This window comes from Nannospalax galili, unplaced genomic scaffold (assembly GCF_000622305.1).
Source record: "Nannospalax galili isolate Female #2095 unplaced genomic scaffold, S.galili_v1.0 scaffold940, whole genome shotgun sequence".
In the NCBI taxonomy this organism is placed as follows: domain Eukaryota; kingdom Metazoa; phylum Chordata; class Mammalia; order Rodentia; family Spalacidae; genus Nannospalax; species Nannospalax galili.
Genome location: NW_008346079.1, coordinates 585,887 through 609,647, shown reverse-complemented (window position 1 = coordinate 609,647; position 23,761 = coordinate 585,887). Strand labels below are relative to the sequence as shown.

The 23,761-nt window shown below is 47.7% G+C and overlaps 1 protein-coding gene across 4 annotated transcripts in view; it reads left to right on the top strand.

Annotated features, from left to right (window-relative positions):
• Positions 1–19,348, top strand: part of Fam114a2 (family with sequence similarity 114 member A2) — a 46,192-nt gene extending 26,844 nt beyond the window's left edge. For all 4 annotated transcript variants that reach the window (XM_008842333.2, XM_008842334.2, XM_029567932.1 and 1 more), the window contains exons 9-14: positions 5,125–5,204; positions 8,809–8,925; positions 10,326–10,465; positions 13,326–13,398; positions 15,248–15,301; positions 17,773–19,348. In XM_008842333.2, coding sequence (XP_008840555.1) covers positions 5,125–5,204; positions 8,809–8,925; positions 10,326–10,465; positions 13,326–13,398; positions 15,248–15,301; positions 17,773–17,892 — 584 coding nt within the window. In that variant the 3' untranslated portion in view covers positions 17,893–19,348. The remainder of the gene's footprint in view (positions 1–5,124; positions 5,205–8,808; positions 8,926–10,325; positions 10,466–13,325; positions 13,399–15,247; positions 15,302–17,772) is intronic.
• Positions 19,349–23,761: the final 4,413 nt, after the last annotated feature.

The window sequence follows — 23,761 nt, the reverse complement described above, 5'->3', positions numbered from 1 at the left end:
GGAAATGTAAGCCTCGGAGACCCAGAAAGAGGCTGTCAGCCCCAGAAAGAGGCTGGCGGGTGTTGCAGAACCAGGGAAGTAGAGGGAGGTGAGGGCTTGGCCAGGTCTAGAAGCAGTGCTCCTGGGGCCCAAGGAAGGCACTAGGTTGGTCTGGGTGAAAAAGATCAGGAATCAGTATCGGTTCCCCAGGTGTCTGGGGACCCAAGACTAGGAATGGCGCAGGGCCCAAACTAGGAGTAGAGAACAGCGGGCGTGATGGAAGGGTGAATGCGGCTGGGGGAGTCAAGGTGCGGAGGGCTCCGTGATAGACTTACCCCAAGAGAGGCCTGAGGGTAGGCGAGCAGGCCTATTATTTTTATTTTATGTGTATGAGTGTATTGCCTGCATGTAAGTAAGTGCACCCGTGTCGTGCAGTGCGTGCGGAGGTCAGAAGAGATTGTCGGATCCCCTGGGACTGGAGTTACAGACAGTTGTTAGCTGCCATGTGGGTGCTGGGATTCAAACCCGGGTCTTCTGCAAGAACAACCAGTGTCTTAACCGCTGAGCCATCTCTTTAGCCCCATGGTTTATTATTTTTAATGAATAAATATTTTAGACATTTCAGTTATAGGGTCTTCTTATTTGTGTGTGCGTGTGTGTGCGTATGTACCGTGTGTGCATGTTTGAGAATTGTTAGATTAAATCTTCCTAAACTTGAGGGCCTTGAAAAGCATCCCAGATTGCGTTTTAGAGTTGTCTTTGCTCCTTCTTGGTGTTTTCTCCTGACTGCAGTGAGCCAGTCTCTGGCACCTGAATCTCACGTTTTTTTTTCATTTCCAGTCTATTGTGAACAGGAAGTCAGTCTTTATTCAGAGTCTGTGGAGAGCAAAGTAGAGATCCTCCCAGTGCGCTGTCGGGCCTGTGCCGTGAGAGAGTAGAAAGCTCTGTGTGTGGTCACTGAAGACAGGGCTGTTACGTGTTGTTTGTACTCTGTGCTGGCTGATTATCCAGTGTCTCACTGAAGGATACTTTTTTTTTTTAAGGATACTATTTTATGTAAAGTGTTAGCTCCTGATAAGAAAATGGTTTTGAACGAAAGGTTTTAAAGTTGTCCTGAGATAGTGAGGTGATCGTTTAGTGTCCTGAGCCGTGATGGGACTTGGCATTCAGGATGAGGGCCTGCCTTACTAGCCATGCACTCTGACAAGCTGCTAACACAGAGCCTCTGTTTCATCTGTTAGAAGACAGCCCAGTTCCTCCATGTTACAAGGATTAAGTGAAGTAGATTATTGTGCAGCACACAGTAGGTATTTAACAAATGTTGACTATTACTTTCATTATCTGGAATATAATTAAATAGATAAAAAAATCTTCCTTTTTAAATGTCTATATGCAGGAAATCAATAAAGTAATTTTGATTTTCTTAAGTTGTTCCTTTTTTCCTAAGCAGGCCATGATGTGACAATTTCCAGTTATTTATAAACTTAATTTTCATTATTTGTACATGGAGCAATTAACAGTATTTGTTCAATTAGTCAACATCTGGCTTTGTGTAGTAATCAGAATTCTTGATCTTTAAATACCATATAGAGGACTCCAAGGAGTTTCCTCAGCAGATGGTTTTTTTCTGCAAGAGTTCTTCCTGCCTTTTGCTAGAGATGAGGACTTTGAAAATGCAGCAGTGGGTTCCAGTGTAGTCCCCTTCCTTGTCCTGCCCAGCTTCCCTCTGTGATTTTGGTAGGAATCGATTCTTAATTCTATCTCAGTGATGTTAAAACGAGAAAGTGGCAGTAACAGGGAGAGCCAGCGCAGAGCCTGGTTCTGGTTGGCTGTCATTTCGCAGTAGAGTCTGCGTCCGGTGCCTGTGTCGTCTTTACCTGACTCCTTCGCCTGTGGAGAAGTCGTTCCTCATGGGACACCTCCACCCTCCCGCCACAGCCCTCCTCAGCAACACTGCGTTTTCCTTTCCATCCACTACTTTTATTTTAATCTAGCAACTTTTTGGGGGATGTCAGGGATTGAACCCCGGGCTCATGCCTCCTAGACAAGCACTCTCCCCCGAGCCTAACACTTACTTTTATTCCAATTACTTACTTACTTTACAACACTTACTTTTATTCTACTTTTACTCTACCCAGGCCAACACTTACTTTTATTCTAATGAACAGCTGATTTTCATACTAAGTTCTGTGTAGCATCACTTGGCAGTAATCTCCAAATGTTTTCATCACTGTTCTTACCTAGTAATTGATTATTAATCATTTATTTAGACACAATATATTTGAATGTTTATAAATTTAATATGTGCATTGCCATAATGTAATTTATTTCCTAAAATACCACAAGATAGAATTTTTATGTTTTGTTTTCTGAGATAGGATTTTACTGTGTAGCCCTGGCTGGCCTGGAACTCTGTGTAGACCAGGCTGGTGCTGAACTCAAAGGTCTGCTTGCCTCCGCCTCCCAAGTGCTGGGATTAAAGATGTGTGTCACCATGCCTGGCGAGAAATACGCTTACAGATGCAAGTGCTAAAAGATTTCTTTTAAGAGTTTTCTTCTGCAGTCTGGGGGCTGGGTGTCATTAGTGGGGCAGATGGGTAGAGATGCAGAGGAAGGACGAGAGCCTTGTTGAGATGGCTGCCTGCCTGTTTCTTGGGTGGGAGGGTGCTGTGTCCCCGTGGTCTCAGGCTGCTCTGGCAGCTTCCTTCCCACAGTGCCAGCACTCTGCAGTCCTCCTCCATCTCCTTCGCCCACCACTTCTTTCTGAGTCATGGGTTATTGCTGTGGTCTGGCTTCCTTTGTCCTTCTAGCCCTTCACCAGCCGGTGGCCTCTCTGTGTTTAAAGTTGATCATGCCTGTGTGTGCTTGGCAGCCCTCAGGGTAAAGTGTGACCTCCTGTAATTTTGATTTTCTTAAGTTGTTCCTTTTTTCCTAAGCAGGCCATGATGTGACAATTTCCAGTTATTTATAAACTTAATTTTCATTATTTGTACATGGAGCAATTAACAGTATTTGTTCAATTAGTCAACATCTGGCTTTGTGTAGTAATCAGAATTCTTGATCTTTAAATACCATATAGAGGACTCCAAGGAGTTTCCTCAGCAGATGGTTTTTTTCTGCAAGAGTTCTTCCTGCCTTTTGCTAGAGATGAGGACTTTGAAAATGCAGCAGTGGGTACCAGTGTAGTCCCCTTCCTTGTCCTGCCCAGCTTCCCTCTGTGATTTTGGTAGGAATCGATTCTTAATTCTATCTCAGTGATGTTAAAACGAGAAAGTGGCAGTAACAGGGAGAGCCAGCGCAGAGCCTGGTTCTGGTTGGCTGTCATTTCGCAGTAGAGTCTGCGTCCGGTGCCTGTGTCGTCTTTACCTGACTCCTTCGCCTGTGGAGAAGTCGTTCCTCATGGGACACCTCCACCCTCCCGCCACAGCCCTCCTCAGCAACACTGCGTTTTCCTTTCCATCCACTACTTTTATTTTAATCTAGCAACTTTTTGGGGGATGTCAGGGATTGAACCCCGGGCTCATGCCTCCTAGACAAGCACTCTCCCCCGAGCCTAACACTTACTTTTATTCCAATTACTTACTTACTTTACAACACTTACTTTTATTCTAATGAACAGCTGATTTTCATACTAAGTTCTGTGTAGCATCACTTGGCAGTAATCTCCAAATGTTTTCATCACTGTTCTTACCTAGTAATTGATTATTAATCATTTATTTAGACACAATATATTTGAATGTTTATAAATTTAATATGTGCATTGCCATAATGTAATTTATTTCCTAAAATACCACAAGATAGAATTTTTGTTTTGTTTTCTGAGATAGGATTTTACTGTGTAGCCCTGGCTGGCCTGGAACTCTGTGTAGACCAGGCTGGTGCTGAACTCAAAGGTCTGCTTGCCTCCGCCTCCCAAGTGCTGGGATTAAAGATGTGTGTCACCATGCCTGGCGAGAAATACGCTTACAGATGCAAGTGCTAAAAGATTTCTTTTAAGAGTTTTCTTCTGCAGTCTGGGGGCTGGGTGTCATTAGTGGGGCAGATGGGTAGAGATGCAGAGGAAGGACGAGAGCCTTGTTGAGATGGCTGCCTGCCTGTTTCTTGGGTGGGAGGGTGCTGTGTCCCCGTGGTCTCAGGCTGCTCTGGCAGCTTCCTTCCCACAGTGCCAGCACTCTGCAGTCCTCCTCCATCTCCTTCACCCACCACTTCTTTCTGAGTCATGGGTTATTGCTGTGGTCTGGCTTCCTTTGTCCTTCTAGCCCTTCACCAGCCGGTGGCCTCTCTGTGTTTAAAGTTGATCATGCCTGTGTGTGCTTGGCAGCCCTCAGGGTAAAGTGTGACCTCCTCACTGCAGTTCTGAAATGTTTATCGTCTGACCTACTCCACTCTCTAGCTGCCTTTCACCCCACTCCTTACGCTAGACAGTCTCGTCAGATCAAGAGTTGTGCTGTTCCTGATCTCCCTCCTGGATCTTCGCCCTCGTTTTCTTTTTTTAAATTTTAATTACACTTTATTTATTTTGTGTATGTGTGTGCATGCATGTCACACATATGGAGGTCAGAGGACATGTTGCTGGAATTGGTTCTTTCCTTCCATCATGTGGGTCCTGGGCATCAAACAGGTCATCAGGTGTGACAGGTGCCTTTACCTTCTGAACCCATCTCACCAGCCCTTTGCACTTGTTTTATCTGCCTGAAACTTCCCATTCTCCTGCCTGATTCTCCTGCTCAACTTGTACCATCTCCAGTGTCCCAACTTGAACTTCATTTCCTTGGAAGCACAGTACCTGCCTGGTGCTCCCCGTCTCTACTACTTGTTCCTGTTTTTTTCTGGGCACTGGTGTGGGAGGGCCAGGGCTCACTGCCGATCTTTGCTGAGATTGCTGTGCTCACTACAGTTGGATGGTGCACTCATCAGCCTGTTGAAAGTATTCATTGATGTGCTGTACGCAAAGATTCTGTGGGCACCAAGTGCTGCTGCCACTCCCCCCCCACCCTCCCCATGCTTCTCACCCCGACCCTCTTCACAATCCTCATCCTCACTCTGACCCTCCTCAGCCCCCCACACCCCACCCTCCTCACCCCTCACCCCTCCTTGTGATCTTGACGGTCTCTGGAATGTTTTACACGGTTCTTGTCTTTTCAGGGAGTGAAGATTTTTCCGAAGAGATAACAGAACTGTTTGCTCAGCTGCGTGTCTCTTCCAAACCAGAGAAACTCATCAAGGTCAGTGACTCCCTAAGAGTGTAGCAAATAACCAAGCATGGTAATACGTCTGTGACCCCAGCACACGGGAGGCTGAGGCAAGGGGGTTGCAAGTTCAAAGCCCACCTGGGTCTTGAGACAACCAACCACCTCCCTCACTTTATACCATGGCATGGTGTTTAGTCAGCATATGGGAGTAAAAACCTTGCCGGTGACCTCGCCAACAGCAAGGAGAGAGTCTTGATGATTTGGAAGAGTTCCACACTTTTGCCCTGCCTCCCACGCCCCAGGTCCGTGTGCAGAGCCCGTATCCCTCTCCCCAGCACATGTCCCACTCTTGCCTGTTTTTATGGAATACTTTGCTTATTTTGAGTGCTCAGAAAATTGCTCATTTAAAGTTGATGGTGCTGACCAAACTTCATGATACCAAAGATCAAGCCTCTCCATTGAGGTCTTTCCGTTCAGAGATGATGAGATACAGCTGTCACCACGTGGAGCTAGAGGCAGACTTTGCTGTCGCCAGAGACAGGTGACTAAATAGTGACTATTTAGTATGTGGAAGCAGAGTCCCATGATGGAGCCTTGATCTTTGGTGGTGACTCCTGAGCTGTCCCTGTATGCAGCAGAGGATGACCTTGAACTGATCTTTCTGCTTCTACCTCCTGAGTGCTGGGAATATGGGCATGTGCTACCATGCCTGGTTTACAGGTGCCAGCACGTAGCCCGTGGCCCCCCTGCATGCCAGGCAAACACTATACCAGCTGAGCTATGCCCCCAGCCCCTCTGTGTATGATTCTTTTTGCAACTTACCTTACTGTGAAAATTCTAAAGTGATTTTCCTAACCTGAGCACCCCTATGTCTCTGCTGCTATTGTTGACATCTTGTTCTCTTTTAGGTCTGTTATTTGTATGAATTCAGATTTTCCCCTTCTTATTGCAGCTCACCACTGTCCTTAATTACTTGATGGTGTTCAATTCGTCCTGTAGGTCAGCTCCTCCTCCTCTGTGTCCTCATCATTGTCCTGTAGGTCGGCTCCTCCTCCTCCCCTGTGTCCTCATCATTGTCCTGTAGGTCGGCTCCTCCTCCTCCTCCGTGTCCTCATCATTGTCCTGTAGGTCGGCTCCTCCTCCTCCTCCTCCTCCTCTGTGTCCTCATCATTGTCCTGTAGGTCGGCCACTCCTCCTCCTCCTCTGTGTCCTCATCATTTGGGTACTTCCTTATTTTCCTTGCTTTTTTAATTAAAATTTTCAATTTTTATATTATGTGTACGAGTGTTTTGCCTGCATATATGTAAGTGCATCTGTGTTGTGCAGTGCCCATGGAGGCCAGAAGAGGGTGTCGGATCTGCTGGAACTGGCGTTAGAGATAGTTGTTAACTGCTGTGAGGATGCTGGGAATTGAATCCTGGTCCTCTAGAAGAACAGCCAGTGCTCTAACCGCTGAGCTGTCTCTTCAGCCCCATGTTCCCTATTTTCTAGCAAAACATTATAAAGTCATTTAAAATTTTTTGTTAAATTTGTGTGTGTTGTTGTTGTGTATGTAGGTCAGAATTTGATGTTGGGTGTTTTCCTCATTCCCTTCTCCGCCTTACTTTTTAGACAAGGTCTGACTGAACCTGAGCCAGTTCAGCTAGACTGGCTGTCCCAGGGCTCCTCCTGTGCTCCACTTCCCTGCACCAGGACTGCAGGTTCAGGACCCTGCAGCCAGCATGTGACATGAGTGCTGGCGATCTGAACTCGGGGCCTCGTGCCTGTGTGGAAGCACTTGGCTGACAGAGCTGTCCTCCTAGCCCCTGACCCGAACTTGCCCTGACCTCACATTTGGGAGGAGCGTGGGCAAAGCCCGTTCCTTCCTCAGGCCTTGTTGCTTTTGGCTGGAGAAACATTAGTTGTTGGAGAAAAGAGCTCGGAGTGCTCTGAGCCCTGTGTTGCCAGCCTTCGCCAGACTTCCCTTGGGGGTGGTTGACAGTTGTGATATTTGGAAAGGCTAAGAAGTTACCCTCACTTGGCACCAGTAGTCCATGTTGACCCCACTTACTGCATTGTGGGAAAAGCGGGCACGTGGGGTGTGTGCTGTCTCCTCAGAATCTCCTCGACGTAACACATTTATACTGCCGGTTGCCTTTGTCTTTTATGGAGTACCGTTCTGTTGGTCTTCTGTCTTATTTAATCTTCATTAAATTAGCCCCCAAGGTCCCCCCCCCCCATTTTATTTTTAGAAGGAATTGCAAAGACTTTCCCCTGTTGTTTGGACAGTTCCTCCCTCGTTAGGGTTTTCCTAGTCTCTGTCCCTCCAGCCATTCTCTGCTGCTCTGTCCTCTGCCTTCTGTACTGACCTCAGTGTCTCAGCACACTGAGCTTTCCTGCTCCCGAGTCTTCACGTAATCCATTCTGTTTGGTTCTGTGTGTGTCTGTGTGTGTGTCAGTGTGTGTGCGCACGCGTGCCTGTGTGTACACGCACACGCGGAGGGCAGAGGTCAGTGTCAGCTGCCTTCCTCAGTTGCTTCTCCGATTTATTTCTTGAAATGAGCTTTTTAGCTTGTCAATCCAGTACAGCTAGCTGGCCTGCAACCCTAGGGATCTGCCTGTGTCTGGCCCTTCAGGGCTGGGATTACAGACAGGCACCACCACGTCTGGCCTTGGTGGATGGCGGAGATCTGAGCTCAAGTCACCCAGCTTGCATGGAGCAGTTTGCTGACTGGACCAGCTCTCTAGCCTCTGTTTGGTTTTTTGCTTGGGTCTCTGGTATAGGTCAGTACCTCTAAGTTTTGACTAATAGGATGAAAAGTTCAGGGGTAGGAATTTTTTAAACGTGTGTGTAGAGTAGCATGCAGAATATTTGAACATGTCTCTTGGGTGTTTGGATGCTTTGTTTTCCAGAGAGGGGAGTTAAGGGCTAGAAATAATGGTCTAGGAGCAAGCATCAGGTCAGGTGAGGTGAGATGTGTCAAGGGTGAAGGCAGGCCAGTGGGATCCATGTGGCCAGCAACAGAAGAACAAAGAGTATGAGGTAGTGAGGAGCCAGGGATACTGGTGTTCAGAGAACCCAGAGACAAACCAGAGGTTCCTATCAGGAGAGTGGACATTGTGGAGCTTGTATAGTGACATAGTGCACAGTAGGAAACATGAATGAACTTACATGTGTGATAGCATGGATACATCTGACATGTGCTGTGCATTAAGTATCCAGACAAATGAAAGTGAGCTTGTCTCCATCTTTACGCACCTGCTGGACAGATGAGGTTTGGGTGAGTGGAAGGTACTTGTCTTTGGTTGGGCAGGATTGAATAATGGGGTGTCATGTGTCACGGGACCTTTGGGGGCCGATGGAAGTGTTTTGCATCTTGACTTGGCTAAGTTTCACAGACATGTTTACAGGTGCATGTCATGTAAACATGTCTGGAACTCTCCTCTGAAGATTTGTTCACTGTACCTAAGGTTTTCCTCAGTTTTTAAGAAGCCAAAGAAAGAATTTGAGAAGTAACTGGATCACAGGGCTGATGTTGTCCAGGGTTCTTATCTAGTAAGACAGGGCCTGTTCTCGTGGGAACAAGAGCTTGACTCCAGGGCGCATGTGCCCTGCTGGGAAGGAAATTGCATTGTTTAGATTATCTTCCTTATTTAGGCAAGAAATGCAGCCTACCAGAGGATCAGAGCGTCTCTGACCCAGCCAGTAGCAGAAGGAGAAGAAAAACAGCTGGAGGCCAGAAGTACCGAGGACGCCAACCAGAGTTCAGTAGAGGTGACCAGAGCACCTGAGCCCTTCCTGTGTGTGTGTGTGCCTGTGCCTGTGTGAGTTATGCACACATATGACTGGGTGCCCATGGAGACCAGAAGAGGGGTTGGAACCCCTGAAACTCGAGTTCCAGGCAGTTGTGAGCTGTCCAACGTGGAAATTCAGCCCAACTCGTCTTTAAAAAAAAAATAAAGCTGAGGGAGTTGGGTGATGGCTTTGTGGTAAAGTGTTTGCTAATACAAGCGTTAACACCTGAGCTTGGATCCACAGCACCACATGAAAGGCTGGGCTTGGTGGAGTGTGACTGTAACCCCAGCACTGGGGACTGTGGGGTTGTGGAGACAGGATGACCCTCGAGGCTCACTGGTGAGGCAGGGTAGCTGGAACATGAGCTTGGGGTGCAGTGAGAAAGTCTCAGGGATAAGGTGGAGAGTGACCGAGGAAGACACCAGACATTGACCTCTGGCCTCCACATGTGCACACAGAGGTGAGTATACACACACACACACACACACGCACACACACACACACACCACACACCATGGACCACACCCCCCCCACCATGCACCACACACAGACATACCACACATCACACACACCATGTACCACATGTCACACCACCCCCACATACACACACACACACACACACACACACACACACACACACACACACACCACACACCACACATCACACACACCATGTACCACACGTCACACCACCCCCACATACCCATGTACCACACATCACACACACGCACACACCCCCCACACCATGTACCACACATCACAGACACACACACACATCCCACACATACCATGCACCACACATCACACACACACATACCACACACATCTCACATACACACACACCACACACACCATGCACCACACATCACACATACACATACATACTATACACATCACACACACACATCACATACCACACATCACACACACACACACATGCACAGCTAAACTGAACTAAAATACAGATATTACAGTTGAGGACTAGGGTATTTTTATTTTATTGCAGTGATAACAATAATTTCAACATTGTGATCCAAGATTGATAGCAATTTTTTTGATGCTATAGGAGAGGGGTGAAGGAAAAATGAGGGAGGGAGGGAGGGAGGGAAGGAAGGAAGGAAGGAAGTCGGTTGTGCCCCAAGGAAAGATCCCAGAAACTGCCACTAGACACTTTATCTCAATCCTTTACCAAAACCTGGTTGCATGGTCTCACCGGTCTGTAGAAGAACCTCTGTTTTTGCAGTTACAATCCCAATCCCAGCTGTCAAGTGGCACCGTACTGTGGAAGAAGAGGATGCCTGTGGAAAGGACAAGCAAGGTGGAGTCATCCACTGAGAAGAATTGACAGTGACCAGTGTCTGCTCTGGCCTTCCTTCCAGGGTGTCCATGCGTTCGCCATCCGGAGCTTAGCAGAGCTGACTGCCTGCTCGGTTGAACTCTTCCACAAGACAGCGGCTTTGGTTCTGCATGGCCAGAGGCAGGAGGTGACGGCCTTAGTGAGGAGCAGGGCTCTTTCCCAGTGAGTGTGATAGCTGTTTAAAGAATGAAGATGCCCAGGGGGCTTCTTGCCCTCTTCCTGAGCTTCTAGAAACTTCTGCTTTTAATAAGATGTTGTTTATATCACACACATGTATATGTTAGAGCTTTGTTCGTGTGGATTTTCTTATTTTTCTTTTATTTGAGACTGGGTCTCCCTGTAGCCCTAGCTGGCCTGGAACTCAGTACTATGTAGATCAAATTGGCCTTGATCTCAGAGCGATCTGTCTGCCTCTGTCTCTTGAGTGCTGGGAGTAAAGGCATGTGCTACCACGCCTAGCTTCATTTGGAGTGTTTTCAGTGAGCTGTGACAAGCCTACATCATAAACTGCCACTTAATGAATAGGCTTGTGCTCTGAGAACTGTTTCATCTCAGATTTTTTTTTTAAACAGATCTTTTTTTAATTTATTATTTTTATGTGTATGTATGTATTGCCTGTATGTAGGTAAGTGCACCCGTGTCGTGCAGTGCCCACAGAGGACAGAAGAGGCTGTCGGATCCCCTGGAACTGGATTTATGAACAGTTGTTAGCTGCCATGTGGGTGCTGGGATTCGAACCTGGGTCTTCTGCAAGAACAACCAGTGTTCTTAACCACTGAGCCATCTCTCCAGCCCCAGATTGTTAATCTTATTAGGAGTGGCACAGAAACTAGTTCTAAGTACCTCAGTTCTTAATTGCGGTTATTAGTTACTGAGTGCTGATTACATACCCGGTGCCATGCTAAGGGAGTAATGTGTATCATTCCAAATTCTTAGAGCAGCACAAAGGGTAACTGATTAGCCCAGCTTTAAAAAAGGAGGAGACGCAGACCTGGGAAGTTAAGGGGCTCGCCCAATTTGTGCAGCACAGGATGCAGACGGTTGTCCAAGTCCCACACATGCTTTCTTTTTCTTTTTTTCTGACTGCATTGGTGATTTTGAGCAAACATATTTCAAAATAGTAGAAAGTAATCCCAGGAGGGAGGATAAGGCCTAGTGATGGTCTAAATTTAAATAGACGCCTATGGGGAGGTGTGCATGCATGTATGTGCTGTGCTGAGGTAGGGTCTTGCTGTGTGACCTAAGCTGTCCTCAAATTTGCAGTCCCTTCCTTAGCCTGTTGAGTGCTGGGATTATGGACGCCTGGCTAACCCTGATTTAAGTGAGACGCTTCGGGGTACTCAGGGCAGCCGGTGCACCAGGACTGGAAGGGGCTGTCGGTGCGCTTCAGACCCCTCAGCGGCAGCAGCCCCAGTGTTGTCCTGAGCACCCTAAAGGATGAAGGACACAGCCCCAAAGCAGCCTGTTGTATGGAGACTGGTTTTCCTATGACGTAGAATGGCCTTCCAGGCCCCACTTCCTCACTGAGTGCCAGTCTACCTGATGCCACTTCAGACACGCCTCCTCACACAGCCCAAAATGCTATCTCCCATCAATCTGATCCTTTAGGCTGCCTTATTCTTGTAGCTCATACCGCTCCCCCCATCTCCCCCTTGATTGATCAGTGAGAATCCGTAGACATGAGACTGCTCTCTGAATCATCCCCAGAGCTTAGAATAGTGCCTGGCACATAGGAGACTTGCACATGCGTTTCTGCGTGAATGGATGGATGTGTACTTAGCTGTGCTCTTCTCTGTTGAGGGGACTAAGGCTGATGTCCTGGCGCCTCTTAGGGAACTCTTCTAGTCGGCGTGGCCTCTGCTAGGAAGAGGTGCTTGTGTTTAACCTATTTACTCAGAGAGAGAGAGAGAGAGAGAGAGAGAGAGAGAGAGAGACAGAGAGAGAGAGAGACAGAGAGAGACAGAAAGAGACAGAATAAAAAAAGACACCTGGTATATAGTCAGGATAGTAAGACCAAGAGATAACAAGGAGCTATGACACGAGGGCTCTGAGGAGACGTTCAGCACTGGCTGTCTTGTACTTGATCTCGGAAGCCAGCGATAGTCATAATCTGAGTGACGATGGTCAGGTCCCTTAACTTCCTTAACTTTCATTGTCTAAAAAATGAAAATAGTATCGGTGCCTAGTAGTGGTATGAGCGAGCAAAGGGGTCAGCTCCTGATGGGGAGAACAGGCCAGTCGTCAGTACAGGAATTCAGTAACAGGATGCTGCGGTGTGGGAGGCCGAGAAGACCAGTGCAGCAGAGGGGAGCACATGCAGAGGGCTGTTCACAGTCAGCCTGGAGAGACCAGAAGAGGCGAGGACCTAGAGACGGAGGGCTACCTGCAGGGACTGACCCTAAGAAGGGGTAGTTGGTGCGGACGTCATCCCAGAGGAGGAACAGCCCAGCTTCCACCGTGCAGAACTCAGGCACCCAGGAAACAGCCGTTGTGGGGAAAGGCAGGAAAGGGTCTGTCCGCAGCAGGAGGAAACAGACACAGCCCCAGGGGCTCATCAGACTCTCCCAGTACTGGTAACAGCGCCTGTATGGTGGGGCTTGTGTCCCAATACATGGGGTCACTACAAGATTTCTTACTCTAAACTGACACCAGGAGAGAAGGCGGACTTATACCTTTACGTGCTTTCTTCTTTACAGTTACCGTCAGGAGTGATTTGCTCTCTTGCTTTCTTAAAAACATTTATTTGTATTTTATGTGATGAATGTCTTTGCCTGCCTGAATGTGTGTATGTGCACCCATGTGCATATGCCTGGGGCTGGGGGAGGCCAGAAGAGGGTGTTGGATTTCCTGGAACTAGAGTTAACAGGTGGTTGTGAGCCGAACCTGTCTCTGCAGGAACAGAAGTGCCCTTGACCATCTCTCCAGCCCCTGGGTTCTGCAAGAGTTGCTAAATACAGTTTATTAAGTAAAAAGAGGAGGAAAAGGAAGAACAGAGTTCTCCTGACTGGTTCTTCTTTCCCAGGGTCACTGTTGGCTTGTGTAAAGAGCTGTCCTCCCTGTCGAAACAGTTCACCACCTGTCTGACCACTGCTGGGGTAAGAAGTCATGCCTCTTGGGGCCAGTATCTAACTATTTTGGATATATTTTATGTACCATAAAATTCACCTGTTTTGAGATACAAGTTGATGGCTTTTGCTGTATTTATGGAGCTGTACAATTATTGTTAAATGGAATTTTAGAATATTTCATTAACCTCCCCCCAAAAAACCCCTCATGTGTTAACCCTCCTCATCTCCCTCTCCACACTTTCCCAATCCTGGGTAACACTTTACTTTTTGTCTCTGTAAATTTCCCTGTCCTGAACATTTTATATACCCAAGATCATATGTGTACACGTTCTGTTAGCCTAGCATAGGATTTTTGAAGTTTGTCCCCATTTTAGCATGCGCTAATACTTTATTATCTGGATTCCATTTTTTGGCTCTACATACCACATTTTATTTGTCTGTTTTTCAGTTGGTAGACATTTAGACTGTTCCTACTTTTAGAATTTTATGGGTGTGAATGTTTTGCCTGCATGTATGTAAGTGCACCGTGTGTGTGCATTGCCCAAGAAGGTCTGAAGAGGGCATACGCTCTGCTGGAATTGGAGGTATGGATTATTGCTGGCTTCCATGTGGACTTTGGGACCTGAACTCAGGTCTTCTGCAAGCACAGCCGATGCTTTAACCAGTGAGCCATCGCTGGTCCACCTGCTCACTTTCTTATGTCCTTTGTGCAAAGGTTTAAAATTTTGACAAAGTTGAGCTGTCAGTGCTTTTGGTGTTGTGCCTAAGAAGTCACCGCCTAATCAAGGTTGACTTTGTGTTTCTCTGATGAGCTTTTGTCTGGGATGTACTCTGCATTAATTTTGGTGTGTGGTGTGAAGCAGGGGTCCAGCTTCCTGGCTCTGCACGCTTTTGTCTCGAATACTGCTTGCTGTGAAGACTGCCTTCCCATTGAACTCTCTTGCCCCTCTATCAAGAGTTACTAGACGGCAGATACCTAGGTTCGTTCTGTGTTCTCACATACTTAAACAGGCCAAGATCTCTTGCCCAGGGGATGGCCATCTACCGTTGAGATGGGCCTTCCTGTATCAGTTAACCTGACCAAGGTAATCCCTTATAGGCATGCCCAGGGGCCTGTCTCCCAAATGATTCTAGATTTTGTTGAGTTCACAGCAGCAGCTATCACGTGTGTAGATTGTTTTCATACATGTGGGCCATTGTACTTTGTTCATATTCATCGAGTTACTCTCTTTCCCCTACTGCCGAAAGTCCTGCTGATGCTTCCATCCCCCCTCCCCCCAGTAATCTAGATGCCGTCTGTGAGAGAAGGCATGCAGTATTTTTCTTCCTGAGGCACAAAGGTGTGTTATCTTTTCTTGAAAATGACCTAGTTTCATTCTTCTTTATGCCTGAATAGAACTACTGTCTGTTCAGACCACACAGAAGTCAATTAAAAACCCACAGGGCTGGCCAGGTTGCTCAGTGGGTCAGGGTGCTTGCTGTGCAAGCCAAGTGCCCGAGGTTGATGCCCTGGACCTGTGGTGGAATGAGCTGACACCCCAAAAAGTTGTCCTCTGGCCTCTACTTATGTGCATTGTGTACGTGTGCACAGACAGGAGGAGAGGGGGAAGTGTGGGGCCGGTCTCTCCTTTCGCTGTGGTGGAATGAGCTGACACCCCAAAAAGTTGTCCTCTGGCCTCTACTTACGTGCATTGTGTACGTGTGCACAGACAGGAGGAGAGGGGGGAAGCGTGGGGCCGGTCTCTCCTTTCACAGGTGAGCTGTGCTGCCTTGTCTAGGTGGGTGCGTGTATTGATGCGTACGTGTTTCACAGTGGGATTCTCTTCTACCTCTTGGTTTTGTAAAGTACTCTGACATAAAACTACCTTTGTTCTAGGTCACAGAAAAGGCAGATGTCCTTAATCCCTTGATCACTGCAGTATTTCTGGAGGTTAGTAGTAATGGTTTTAAGTCTTTGCTCCTAAGCTTTAATGCATTATGTCATTACATTAGTGTTTGCTTTTTTCTGGTATTTTCTTTTAATTTTTTATTGAATTTTTGTGATAACAAAATTTTAATTTTTTCATACAATGTGCTTTGATGGTATTTAGATCTCCTTCTCTTTCTGCACCGTCCCCCACTGCCCCCGCCCAACTTAATGTACTCTCATATATAGTATATGGCCTAGAGAGTATAATTTGTGTCCCCAAATGTCCTTCATTGTGGGTCCGTCCTCCAAGAGTCCCATCCTGTGAGACACTGTCTCTCCCCCTCCCAGCAGCCATCAATTGCCCAAAGTTCCTTAGGTCGGATTTGGATTTCTTACATACGTTCCATGTCTATGCTGGGATTTTAAACCAGAATATGCCGGGAGGTGCAGGCAGGGGAGGGGATCTAAATACCATCAAATTATATTGCGTGAAAAAAAAGTTCAGTTAAAAAAAAATTGAGACATGAAACAAAATGTAAATACAATACTCATGTATGAAATCCTCAAAAAATGAAATAAAAAAAAGACAAACTTAGCTTTCTTTTGTAGCAACAGAAAAGCCTGAGATAAAGCTGTGTTTTAGGGTTTGACCCATTTTTACTGTGTTAGCCCGAGCCTCCCCCTCCTCCTCCCTCCCTCTCCCCTCCCTCCCTCCTCCCTTGCTCCCCTCGCCCTCTCTCCTGCTTTTTCTTCCTATTCTTTGATTCTTTTATCGTAAACATATTATGTAATTTCATGAATTATATATTAGTTTCAGTCTTTAACTGTAAATAACATTGGTTAATAAAATGGACACAATTTAAAAAATCCCAGATTGGCAGTTTAGCCATGCTGATAAGCTAGGCCGCAGTGCTGTTTATTTGATATCCACCGCTACCCGTGGATTGGAAGGCCTAACGGAGACGTGGGTAAAGTGGAATGGAGGTGGCAGTAGGCTGTCCTGATCCTACCCTTGATGGCCTAACAGCTCTCAGTGATGACATACCCTGTGGAGGCCGGCTGCTAAGCAGGGAGCACTGCAAACCACACAGCAACACTGCTTCCCGAGGGACGAGGGTTGTGCTGAGAGATGGTACAAAACAAGACATGTCCTCTCCAAGACAAAGTCCTCCTTGTCTTGTCAGAGTGGCAGCTGAGCTTCCATCTCTTTGACAGTCTGTTAGCGTCAAGGACCCAGGGTTTCAGTGTCCAGGACTTGAGGAGGTATGAGAGGACCCGTGGTCTGCCTTTGTTGTCTCCTTGTGGGATGGCCTCTGGAGCCCGTTGGCAGAGCTCTTGTCTTTAAACTGCTGACGGCTTAGACCTGTGGTGATCTGGGTAGAACATACTTCTGTGAGTCTAGTGGGAGAAATATATTGCTAATAGGCTAGATTTTAAATATAAATTGAGGGTTTTTTTAAAGGGATAGACGGTTACTTCTTTAGTTTCAAAGTATTTTACGTTACCATTGAGGAAATGGTTTCATTCCTCAACTACACAGTTTCCTTTGAATAGTTTGGGAGAACTCTTGTGATCACTTAACTGATTTTTAAAATAAGAGTTCGTGATTTAGTCCTGGCAGAGTTCAGGGAACTTTGCAGCCCAGCAAGATCCCTGGGTCCTCCCTGGTATGTTCCTCAGTCCTGAATCCAAATTGCTGTTCCCGGCAGTCTTGCTCTTTTTAAATGCAAGGTGATTCGATGAGATGATCTATGAGGTCTCCTTTGGCTGGAAAATGTGTTGTCCATGTCCTACTGAAGTTTGGATAGGAGCACTAGCCATTGCTAGATGCACAGAAGGTGACCTCACTTGGACAACGAGCTTTGAACCTCTCGTCTGAGAAGTTGTACATTTTTACTTAATGTAATAAACCGTTATTCTGGAAACTGAGATCATGTCAGATATAAATCAAGTCTGGCGTAACAGTTCTGCAAGGTTTCTCCTAAACATGTTTGTTGTGCATATAGATGGTGTGTGTTCCATGTGATCTGAATGTGGTGCTCCGTTACATCTGAGCAGCAGCTGCTGTTCACTGTTTACACTGAGTCTGAGGGAGAAGCTGTCGCAATGGCTAAATCTGGAGGGCGCAGGGTTCATAGCCTTCTGAGAGCCGCTCTCAGTGACTGACGTGGTACTGGGCAGAGTCCCCCAGTTGGGATGGATGATACTGTCAAGCTTGAGCAGGTGGCCGAGAACAGTGGCCATTTCTGATGGCAAGTTGGGAGATGCTGACGATGGTCTTGTTGCTGTATTAGCGTGAGCACCAGATCCATCTCATCCCTGTTGAGAGGGCTGCATGGTCTGCATGGTCACATCTGTTCTGACTTTGCTTCATAAGCCACGGCTTCAGTCAGATCGCAAACTCAGGGCTGTTCTTTTGCTCTTTGAAAAGTGTGCTTTCTCTTTCTTGGGATTTTGACATTTTCTTTCTGGTGATTTTTCAATCCTGCCAGGCATCGAACAGCGCCTCCTACATCCAAGATGCCTTTCAGCTGCTCCTGCCCGTGCTACAGATCTCTCTCATTGAGAGCAAGACTGAGTCAGCCAGGAGTGGGCCTCTGTCAGAACACTGAAGAACGGAAGATGCCACCTGTGACTGTGACCGCTGTCATGCCTCTTTTCTTCAGGGCTCGCAGCAAGGCTGAGAGAGGCACTCAGTGTGTGAAGAGCCAGGCAGGAGCGTAGGCTTCCTGGGGATGTGCTGCTCCGTGTGGCTGATGTATTCGGGTTCCCCCACCCCGCTCTTCCCAGTGTTGGAGTTAATACACGATTTAAAAAGGTATATGTATTTGAGGAAAGCCTCAGATAATAGCTCTAAATAAAGGTTAGTGGGACACTTGGGCAAAAGTACTGGACTTCTTTGAAATGTTGTAAAACAAGCTTGTCATGGTTATAATTTGTGGATGAACTTGTTAAGCAGGAGGAAAAGAACTTAACCTGATGTCCTGGAGTCCATGACTCTCATGGCTCATTGATGCCACTTTGGGCTTTCTTTCTTCCAGAATGGATTCTGTGTCTCTAGGGGAGCTGAGCATGTACAAGCCCCAGATGATTCTCCTTCCTCATGGGGGTTCTGGGACAGTTAGGCAGTGTCATGGCTCGTCATCTCCGTAGGTGGTGTTGGAGAGAAGCTGGCTGCCCCATGGATGAGCCACAGTGAAGTCAAAGTCCCTTTGGCTTCAGATGGCCACTGCTCAGCTGGATTCCAGATCAGTAAGTGCACATGCGTGCCTCCAGCTGCAGAGTCTCCAGCGGGGTCCACACGCCCTGTCTGCAGGGTCCAGAGGAGGAACAGACTCTCTTGGTGAGGGGCTCTTGTTTGAGTATCATCAAAGTCGTCAAGTCCTGTAAAGATGATATGCACTCATAACAGGATTTAGCCTCTGAGATGCAATACACCCTCAATCTTTGTTTTAATGTATTTCTAAAAAAATACGATGCTCATCTGTAAATCTTAGGGCTTTTTTGCAGTCTTTAGCAACAAGAAGCTATTTTGGTATTCAGACTTTTTAAGAAAGAAGTTCTTCAACTTTGTTATTTTGTTTTTTTAATGGTTCACGTAACTTTTGTGAATCATGCCCCTCATCTTTGAAAACCATTACAATAAGATAGAATTATATTTACTCAAAGTGTGATATTTTAGAACATCAAGAACTAAGGTATTATGTCTTAGCTGCCCATTTTCCTAAAAGGCTTAGCAATGAAGATCTGACATGGCAAGCGTCCAAGGTGCCCTTGTGGCCCCTGTTGCTCTATGGAGCATGCTGGTTTGAGTCAGTGTTCCCTGTAGCTCCAAGTATGTGAGCACTTGGTCAGTTGGTGTTTGGGGAGATTTAGGAGGTGTGGCCTTGCTGGAGGAAGTGTGTCACTGGGGGTGGTCTTTGAGAGCTCCAGCTTCCCCTGCTTCCTGTGCTTGGAGATGTGCGTGCTCAGCCTTCTGCTCCTCTGCCTTTGCTGCCACACCGTCCCTCCATGACGGCCTCCCATCTTTCTGGTACCACAGCCAAATAAACTCCTCCTTTAAGTTGCCTTGGTCATGGTGTTTTATCATAGCAGCAGAAGAGTAATGAACATGGGGGGAGCCTTGAAACTTTGCCCCTGCTGTGACTGGCTGCAGCTGGCTCAGGCACCGTCTGCTCATGGTGCTTTACTCTTTCTTGAGGCCCATCCTCCTGGTCATTGTGTCTGGCCAAGTTCCATATCCCAAAGGGCTTCCTGTCTGAACATCCCCAGAGTTAACGTCCAGATGCGCTCTCAACACGTTTGTCATTAAGCTAAAGGTGAAGAAAGGTGCTGTGATCATTGACCTCACAGATGAGTGCTGAGCTTCCTGGACGTTACCTTTCTGAGCTGCCTTGTGTGGAGGCTGCTGTTGTGCTTACCTCTTGCCCCCTCCCCCTTCCTGTTTTCTGTACACACTGGCCCTTGCTTGCTCAAGCCAGTCCTAAAGTGTAGGTCGCTTTTATAGCCTGACTGTGCATGCATTGATAGTGTCCATTTTTTGGGAATTTTGTACATTATAAATGTATTCTGAGCATCCCCACCCACCCCAGCTCATCCCTGACCACCCCACCATGTCCCAACTTCATGTCCTCTTTTTTAAAGTGACACTGCGTCCAGTTAGTGCTGCTCATATGCACATGGCTGTGGAGCCTTCCCCTGGAGCTCAGGCAACACAGCAGCCTGAGCCCTGAAGCCCTGCCTCCCTCCCGCCAGCAGCCATCAGCCAGTGGCTCCTCAGGGGTGGGACCATGGCCCTATCCATGCTGGAGTTCTGACTGGCCTGATCTTGTTCAGCTCTCACACAGACAACCACAGCTGCTGTTGAGTTCCCGAGTACAATGACCAGGGCACGTCCAGAAGACACTATTTTGTGACAGTCCTCCCTGAGCCTTGGAGGAGTATGATGTGGCTGTTTCCTTTACGGCGAGCACGCCATGGTCACTTATCCTTGCACTTTGACCATGATGCACCTAATTCTTTAAGGCACATTTTTAAGTTGGAATGGAGGCAGTTTGCAAAGTTTCTTACCTTGGTGACTTAGCAGTGACCTTGGCAGTTTCAGTCACACCTGTTTAAACCTGAATTATCTACATGATTTTAGCTGTTTATGTCAGAATGGATGGACTTTCTAAGTTTTTCATACAATTGCACCTTACTTCTCCCACGGCGTGTCACTGAGTCGCTCAGGCTGCACAGCTCAGGCATATGTTGAAGGAAACGTTCAGAAATCGAATGTTCTACAGTCAGAGCACTCAGTAGGTCAGGACTAGCACCGCTCACGCGTGGCTCACCTTTGAGCTCTGCTTCAGGGTCTGATGCGTGGCAGGAAATGTTTGTTGGCTGAAGGAGAAGAAAAGAAGGACAAAAAGAGAAAGGGAGCAAAGGGTTAAGTGAAAAAGCCGCAGGGCTGGGCAGGCTGCATGTAAACAAGCCACAGGCCTCCCAAGAGGTGGTCCCTGCTCCAGGCTCAGCTGGGGAAGAAGCATTAAATACTGGCCTGGAGACATGGCTCCGCAGTTAAGAGCACTGACTGCTCTTACAGAGGCCCCGGCTTCCATTCCCAGCACCATGTGGTGGCTAACAACCATCCATAACTCCAGCTCCAAGGGAATTTGACACCTTCTGACTTCCCTGGGCACTGCACGACACGGGTGCACTTACGCACATGCAGGCAGTACACTCATACACATAAAATAATTTTTTAAAAAAGAAACATTAAATACTGGTCTTTCCTTCAAACCCAGTACGACTTTTGGTTTTATGACAAGCAATTCTTCTTATCACTTCCGCAGACCCTGATGCATCTGGTGGCCTGGGGCAGCAGGGCCCTTCCTGGGCCAACCCGCTTCCCCTTCTTTTGTGTAGTTTCTTTTAAACTAGCCAACCAGGGAAGACTAAGGTCAGATCCCAGCCAGTGGGGAAAAGACACAGTGCTCTTGCATTGGGATAAAAACCTCTCAAACTTCTGGATTGGGTCACCTATTCCATCTGAATGACAGTACGACGTGCCCTTTTCAAAAATAAAAGCTGCCTGGCCAAGTTACTTTCCCTTTTTCCAAGTGTTCTTTTTGTGGTACTGGTAGGGTCCTTGGACATCAGATTTTTAAATAATTTGGAGGCTCAGTCTGAGCTGCTAATTCCACCTGGAAAGGAATCCAGAGCCCTGACTTTGGGGCGATGCATCCTACTATCTTGTTGTGGCCCCAAGGCTTGGGCATTCTCTGCTCCCAAGATTGGTAATGATCCTGAGACAGGAAGGTCTCATGACAATGCAGAAAAGAGCCCAAGCCAGGCAACTGCACAGAATAGGCGAGAAAAGTCATGAAGATGACAAGGTGTTGCCTCGGAGGTCTGGACATTCTAGAGGCTGAGATTGAATAAGATGCACAGTTGAGTGGGAACTGAGTTCTGGAAGTGTTCGGCACTTGACTCCCTTCCTTCGAGGGCATCCTGGAAACAGGTGAAGATGTAGATTTGGAATGTAAGAAGCTTAGAGGCTCTCCTCTCCCCCCTTCCCTACACTCTGGAAAGAGCCTGGTGTGGCCATTTATGCCTCAGGATGAAGGCACTGATGGCTACAGACTCCTACGGTTGGTCTCTAGCATCTACTTCTGAACTCTCCATCTGCTCAGTGCTATGTTCCTGCTGTTGGGCTTGCTTGCTCCAGGTCATCTTCCTGACCACTGTCCCTCAGCAGAGCTCCCCTGCTGACCTGGCTTCCTGTCTTAACAGCTGTATGTGCTTCATAGCTAGCTGAGCCTCAAGATAGACCTGGTCTTGAGTGCCACAAGGACTCCAGGTGCACCGGGAGTACCCGACCCATCCCCGGGAACGTTGCCGTCTACCTTGTATTTTGAGGCAGGGTCTCTTGCCCAAACTAGTCTAGCTGAAGACTGGTTGGCCAGTGAGCTTAGGGATCCTGTCTTGTCTCCCCAGTACTGAGATAACGTGTGTGTCTCTATACTCATTTTTTTTTTTTTTTCGATGAGTGCTGATGATCTGAATTCAGGTCTACGTGCTTGTGTGACAAGCATTTTATCCACTCCCTGAACCCACCCCAGCTCCCTGAGTGTCCCTTTCTGAGTGATCGCCTGCCTTCCTCCGGCCTCCTGTGGCATCAAAAGCACCCATGCAAGTCACATGTCTTCAGACACACAAATGAACATGCAGACTTCAAAGGGCAAGACCCAAACCAACAGCTGTGAATTAGTGTAGACAACGCAGGGCCAAACTGTGGGCCTGCGCCTCAACAGCATCCAGGCATGCGGAGTCCCGAGCAGTTTGCCAGAGGTCACAGGGTCACAGGTGGGTTGAGCCACATCCGGGGTAAGAGTGAACTGAGCAGGAAGTGCAGGGTAACTGGCCAGAAGGAATGTTCAGTGTCACGGACATCAGAGCAGGCTCAGACTTTGAACCAGGATCTGTGGACTGCCAGCCAGAACCTGTCCTAGTTACCAGTGACTGTCCACTTGACACAGCCTGGAGTCACCTGAAAAAAGACTCACTTGAGTAACTGTATCAGGTTGCTCTGTGGGGCGTTGTCTTGTTAGCTGATGTAGGCGGGCTCAGCCCACTGTGGGCAGTGCTATTCCGTGGGCCGGTGGTCCTGGGCTGTGTAAGGTATGAGCTGAGCAGTGAGCCAGCAAGCAGCATTCCTCCATGCTTTCTGCATGAGTTCCTGCCCTGCCTTCCCTCAGTGTAGGACTGTGACCTGGAAGTGTGACGTGGAATAAACCCTTGCCTCCTCTAACACCCCTGGTCGGAGTGTTTTTATCAACTCACCAGAATCAATCTGGAACAGTGCTCCTTCCTCTGTCCCAGGCAGCGTGGGTCCTGACCTTGAGACTGGATTCTCTGTCTTTGGAAGATTTAGGTTTTCCTAGAGAAATATCTGTACCTGGAGAACAGGTGGTCTGGTTGGAAAGGAGGGATTAGCACTGGGCTCCCTTGGTGGCTTGGCCATCCAGTCTCTGCCTCCTTATATTAAGGTCTGACTGCTTGTCACACAGAACTAGGAAGCGATAACCTCAGGATCCCACTGACAGATACAGCTGGGCGGGGGAAGGGGGGGAAGAGGAAGGACGAGGAAGGGAGGGGATGGGCACAGGGGCGTGAGCCCAGAGGAAGAGAGGGGACGGGCACAGGGGCGTGTGAGCCCAGAGGAAGGCGGCAGAGAGGAAGGGCCTCACAGTAAAACCGTCCACACCGCTCATTACACGTATTGCATTCATCTTTATTATTTCATTTAGATTCTTTTGGGCATGTGTTATGTGTTTGTGGGAACCCAGGTGTTCTGATTGGCTAACCCGGCTCCCATCACAACTGCGCTAGAATTAGATCCGAATATATTGGAATGAATTCAGCTTGACCAGGGAGGAGGGCAGCACATCTCTGGCCTTTGTTGCTTCGTTTCTGCACCTGTGGTCCTGGAAGCAAAGT